The 5869-nt window shown below is 53.0% G+C and overlaps 1 protein-coding gene across 3 annotated transcripts; it reads right to left on the bottom strand.

Moving 5' to 3' along the window:
• Positions 1 to 4190: 4190 nt before the first annotated feature.
• Positions 4191 to 5585, bottom strand: LOC102058722 (transcription factor SOX-3-like). 3 transcript variants are annotated; one of them, XM_055727637.1, is made up of 2 exons: positions 5355 to 5445; positions 4489 to 5318 (listed from the first exon to the last, which is right to left on the bottom strand). In XM_055727637.1, exons 1-2 carry the CDS (start codon positions 5443 to 5445, stop codon positions 4489 to 4491), a joined length of 921 nt encoding a protein of 306 aa, XP_055583612.1. The 3 variants fall into 3 exon arrangements, with proteins under 3 accessions (XP_055583611.1, XP_055583612.1, XP_055583613.1); XM_055727638.1 differs by having other exon boundaries at positions 4489 to 5354; positions 5394 to 5445; XM_055727636.1 differs by having other exon boundaries at positions 4191 to 5585.
• Positions 5586 to 5869: the final 284 nt, after the last annotated feature.

The raw sequence follows: 5869 nt of genomic DNA, 5'->3' as shown, positions 1-5869 counted from the left end.
CACTCCAGGTTTACCACAGAAATAATCTGAATCTGCACCATGTAAATGAGCTGGACTTGACTACAGTAAGTCTAGGATCGAGGCAGGTAGGTAGAAAAGAAGCCATACCAAACTTCTCACTACTGCAGGCACTGGGAACAGCAGCGACATTCCAGTCCTGAACATCACCTAACTTCATCTCTTCCGCTGTATTCATTCCTATGAAATAATTCCTTCCATTGACATCAGAATACAGTTAGACAAGTTCCTATCTTTCTAGTGTTCCTGAAAAGTATTTTTATTAGTCTCATGTTTAATATGGGAAAGCACTTGATTTATAAATGCTTTCATAAAATGTTTATGCTCATCACATGCCTTTTACTGAATTTAGTATTCATCTCTTCTTATAGCAAAAAAATATCAGAAATACAAAAAATATGTGGTTTAAAAAATATTCTTAAAATACCCACAATCTGATTTCTCTGCTAATTATTACTTATTATTTCCCAACCAGACTGTCTCAACATTTTAATTTAAATTATTCTCACCACTTTTTCTTGAAATAAATTAATTCTGCAGCTATTTGGTATAGGAAGGAACCCTGAAAATGTAACCCAATATGCTGGGGTTTTGACAGACTAACAGTAGCACCAAGTGTGATCTTCCACTTTTCCATTCAAAAAAAAGTGTTAACGCAAAAGCATAAATATTGTCATTACACTTTAATACTGACGTTATTAACCTCTCCACACCCGATGTTCAGTCTTTCTAAGGATAATGGACGTGCTTGCATCTATTCTAGATGTTCTAGAATAAGGCTGTAGGCTTTTTAACTGTGCAAACAATTGCTAATGATTTTGCACATGCAACAACTCAGCATTTCACTTTCAGCCCTGTCTTGTGAAGTACTGTGGATTTCTAGAGCGGATGGATTCTGTGCAGATGCGTCTTCCACAGAGTGAACATGTCTTGTACGCAACTGTTTGTAACTTCACCTGCTCTCCCCAAGAACCCTAATGGCTTGATTCTGATCCCTCCCACACATGCAGGAGTATGAAACGCTGCACAGGCATTGCTCAAAAAGCATGTAGATTATGCATGCAGGATGTATGTCTATGCCCAGAATAAACTGAAAATTTTAAAATGAAGTTCAGTACACATAAAACATACCTGCATTAATTCAAAGGGAACATGTTTCTGTATTTGTTCTTGAGGCATATTTCTCGAGTCCAAGCAAAGGATGTAACAGTGCTCTTTGGAAAAAAAGTTCTTTCAGGCAATATCTCCCTCTATGTTGTTGGCTCTCCAATGGAAAAGACACCCGTGTTCAGGGAAAAAAAAGCTGTTTCTGTACTTGTACTTGTGTGAAAGGCTGGGTTCATTGCTTTTGGCTTGCAATGGGTCTCTCCCCCATCCAGTGGTGTGTGCCTGTTTATAACCCTTCCCGCAAGCTCTGCACACAACTTATGAACTCCAGGATAAAGTTCAGCCCCAGAAAACTGAAAATTGGGTGGAGGATTTTTTCTGGGCAACTCAAAACCAATAGCTCAGGAAAATCATCCACAAGCCAAACCACTAAGATGAGCTTTCAAAGAGAACAAGGTGGTTTATACAGAGGCATCTCCCTGTGATCCCTCAGGGACTTGCTCACAAACTCTCCTTAGGCCCTGACTTATGGCAAACAAGGAGGATAACTTGAACTCAGAAATACTGCAAATCTTTGAAGAACACTGTTTCTCCCATTTCAGGGCAGAGAATCCACTTCCAGAGAGCTCAATAAAGACAACAACTACTTATAATGATGCAGCTGCAATTCAGCGCTGAAGATACCAAATACAATTCCAGTGCTGGCAGCAGCTCACCTGCTCGGGAGCCCTCGATTTTTGTCAGACGTGCAGCACACGCCTGTCCGGCAAGGCTGAGGGAGACCTGTTTCAGAGAACAGGATCATCACACTTCCCCTCCCAGAGCTGTCCCGCACTGCCTTTTCTGGGGAGCACTGGGGAGCACCTTGGCCCCCAGCTGAGTGGAAAAGGGACCTGCTGCTGCTGGCCCTGCGTATCTCCGTGTACGATCCCGACACCACTGATCTTGCCACCGTCTTCTCTCAGAGCTCCGGGTTATGAAGCTGCTTGTCCTCACAGAGCTAGTAACCAGCACACTCCTACCTGAAGGGTAGAGGCCACAGGTTTGCCAGAATTCACCCAGGAATGTTGCGGAAAGAGTTGAGCTGAGGCTGTGAAACACAAATCGGGTTAGCATTTGCAAAGTGATTACCCCCAGTTCCAGCACAGCTGTTCCCCCGAGGAGAGGGGAGCCTGCGCGGTGCCGGGGGCTTGCCACCCGGCCCAGGAACGACCGGCTCCGAGGGCTTGGCTGTGCAGGGGGCGGCGTGTGCCCGGGGGTCCCTCCTCGGGCCGAGGACCTGCAGCAGCCGCTCCCCGCACACCCCCGGCCCCGGGCGGCCGGGCACCCCGCACCGCAGAAGGAGATGCTCGGTTTGGTTGGCAGAACATCGATTTTCCTCTTGCAAGAGCTGGAGGAAGCCCCTCACCGGGCCTGGGCGGGCTGCCCGGCGCTGCGGCCGGGGTGGGAGCGGGGGCAGCGGGGGGGATCGCGGCTCCCACGGCCCCGGCAGGTCTCGGCCGCCGCAAGCGGGCAGCGGACGGGCGCAAAGGCTCCCCCCGAAGCCGCCGTTGGTAAGGGGCGAGCAGAGCAGGCCCCTTTAAACGAAGCCAAACCAAACAACGAGAGCACCTTCCCGTCCCCTCTCCTGTTCAGCAGAGGGATGGGCAGTGGAAGCAAGCGAAGGGCAGAGGCTCGGGGGGCTGCGCTGCGAAATGCACGGAGCGTCTCTGGCTGCGAGCGGCCCCCGGCCCGGCCAGCCCCGAGTCCGGCCCTTGGTCCCCGGGCCCCGCTCGGAGCCAGGAGCAGGGGGCACGCCGGGGGGGCGGCCGGGAGCCGGGCTCTCGCTGCCGGACAGAGCGGGACAAGCCGGCTGCCCTTGCGCCGGGCCCCGGGGCTCCGCGGGAGCTGCGGCTCGGGGCTGCTCCGCAGCGCCCGCGGAAACACAGCCAGCAATAACGCAGATCCCTAAAAAAAGAGAAGGAAAACAACACACACACAAAAAAAAGGATAGAAAAGTTGTCCAGACGAAAAACACACTCGTCAAACATACTGAAAAGATTGAATTATTTATTTCCTCTGGGGACTCCTGTAACCATTCATTTTTAATAGAGTCTAATTAAGAGTTCCCCAACGGGTTTTACTTCTGTAAATATTTCAGATGAGCTCGGGTTTCCGGGCAAATCCTCCAGAGCAAAAAACCCCGAGGCGCATACATGTAACCCCCTGCCCTCCCCGTCGGCCGAGAGAAACCGGCCGGGCGGAGAGGCAACAAGTGGCCGGCGCTCGCAGCGCAGAAGCTCCAGCAGCACCAGCGGCGCTTCCACAGCCCGGGTCCCGCTTCGCTTTTAAAAACAAAATCACCTCGAAGGAGCGCTCCTTCCCCCCGCCCCCGAGCAAAATCCACGACCGCGCGGCAGCCGCAGAAACCCGGCCGAAAAGCGGCGGCAGCTCCCGGGCTCCCCGGCCGGGCGGCGGGACCGCGGGAGCCCCCGGGACGGAGCCCCCGGGACACCGCGCCCGGCCCCGCACAAACCGGCCGGAGACTGCCGACGTGCCTGATATAAAATTTATTGATCTCTCTTCGTTTAGAAGAAGGAAGCAAACGAGGACTAGGGACAGAGAGAAGAAAGGAGCATTTCGATGACTTTTTTTAAGAAATCCGGTAAACAAAACTAAAACGTTTTTTCATCCGATATGTCAAAACATGAATCACAGTAAAAATCACAAACCAATTTACATTAAGTTTACAGCTTAAGAAAAAACAAGACACACAGCTTACTATAAATAAAAGAAATGCGTTTGCGACCCGCACAGCTCTCTCCCACCTCCCCCGTTTTTTTAAGGGACAAAATCCTAAAGTTAAGAAGTCGTGAAAGATACAGATTGTGGATAGAAACCAGGCGAGGCTCGGTAAGGTGGGAAGGACAAAAACACTTAAGAAACCACGACGAAAATGTGAACAACTGAATTAAAAAAAAAAAAAAAAAAAGGCCCGCCGGTTTGGTTGGGTTTTCTTTTTTTGTTTGTTTTTTTGGTTTTTTTTTTTTTACATCATTGCAACGCTAGAAATCAAACTGGAAGATGCGAACAAAACAGTGCCCAACATAGCAGAAACCAGGAAAGAAGTTGCCGTGGTTTGTAAACTTCACAGCGGCTTCTAGGAGGCAGGAGTTGTGCTCTATTAAAATAACAACTTGCTCAATTATTATTTTTTTTTGTACAAAAAAAATAGACACAACTAACGGATTTCCTTTTTTAAAATTTCTCCAAAGTTAGTATTAAGTCTGCTAAGCCGAGCAACACTGCCGTACGTCCCGGTGGAGTCAGGGAGCGGTGGTGGGGTTAGGGATTAAGACGGGGAGCCGTCCGGGGCACTCGAGTTTATATGTGAGTTAGTGGTACGGTACCATTCACGCCAGTCCCGGCACTCTGGTAGTGCTGGTGGACGCTGTGTAACCTGCTTCCCTGCAGGGCGGAAGGGTCTGTGGCATCCCCCCCCGGGGGCAGGTACATGCTGATCATATCCCGCAGGTCTCCCAGGCAGGCTCTCTGCGTGTGGGAAGTGATGGCAGGAGGAGGCGAGCTGGGCTCGGATTTCACCACCGAGCCCATGGAGCCCAGGCTCATGGCCGTGGAGGGCTGCTGGCCGTAGGCGGCGGGGGACATGCTGTAGGTGGAGGCGGCGTTCATGTAGGTCTGGGCCGTGGACATCATGGGGCTGTACTGCAGGCCCGTCATGTCGTAGCGGTGCATCTGCTGCAGCTGGGGGCTGTTCATGCCCGGGTGCTGGCTGTAACCCAGCTGGTCTTGCATCAGTGAGTAAGCCCCGTTGGTCCAGCCGTTCATATGGGCATAAGTGTCAATCCTCTGCCCCACCCCGACGGGGCTGCTCACCGCGTTGCCCCCCCCCGGGGCCAGCAGATTACCGGGCAGCGAGTATTTGTCTTTCTTCAGCAAGGTCTTGGTCTTCCTTCGGGGCCGGTATTTGTAATCCGGATACTCCTTCATGTGCACGGCCCGCAGCCGCTTGGCCTCGTCGATGAAGGGCCGCTTCTCGGCGTCGCTCAGCAGCTTCCAGTCAGCCCCGAGGCGCTTGCTGATCTCCGAGTTGTGCATCTTGGGATTCTCCTGGGCCATCTTCCGCCGCTGGCCCCGCGACCACACCATGAAGGCGTTCATGGGGCGCTTCACCCGGTCCTGGTCCGAGCCAGCTCCCGCCCCGTTGCCGGCCCCGCCGCCTCCACCACCTTTGCCGTTGCTGCCCGGAGCGGGGTTGCCCCCAGCGCTGCCCGGCGTGGGCTGCGGCGTCTTGATCTCAGTCTCCAGCATGCTGTACATGGCCGGAGCCGGCAAGAGGTGCGCCAGGGCGGCGGGCAGGCGGGCACCAGACCGGGGAGAGGAAGTTAGAAAAAAGAAAATTAAAAAGAAAGGGAAAAAAAACCTGCCTGGGCGGCTGCTGCGAGCGGAGGAAGTTTCTCTGCTTGGCGGGCGAAGGCGCCGCTCCCCGAGGACGAGGAGGAGGAGGAGGTGGTGGTGGTGGTGCTGTTACTGCTGCGGCCGCGGGTGCGGTGCGGGTGCGGATGCGCTGCGCTTCCCGCGGGCAGCACCAAGCGATGCGCACAGCAATCCCGGGGGTATTTGATTGACGGGCTATAAATGAGCGGGCGGCAGCCAATCAGCGAGCGGTTCCCGACAGCCCCGACGCCGGTAACTGACCGGCTGGGGAGGGGGGGAGCCGAAAAGTTGATGTTTCGGGGTCGCG

This window comes from Falco cherrug, chromosome 15 (genome assembly GCF_023634085.1).
Source record: "Falco cherrug isolate bFalChe1 chromosome 15, bFalChe1.pri, whole genome shotgun sequence".
In the NCBI taxonomy this organism is placed as follows: Eukaryota; Metazoa; Chordata; class Aves; order Falconiformes; family Falconidae; genus Falco; species Falco cherrug.
This window is presented reverse-complemented; position numbering and strand designations above follow the sequence as displayed.

What these genes read in the sequence shown, in the direction of transcription:
- LOC102058722 (XM_055727636.1), bottom strand. Translation starts at nt 5,445, where the DNA reads ATGTACAGCATGCTGGAGACTGAGATCAAGACGCCGCAGCCCACGCCG.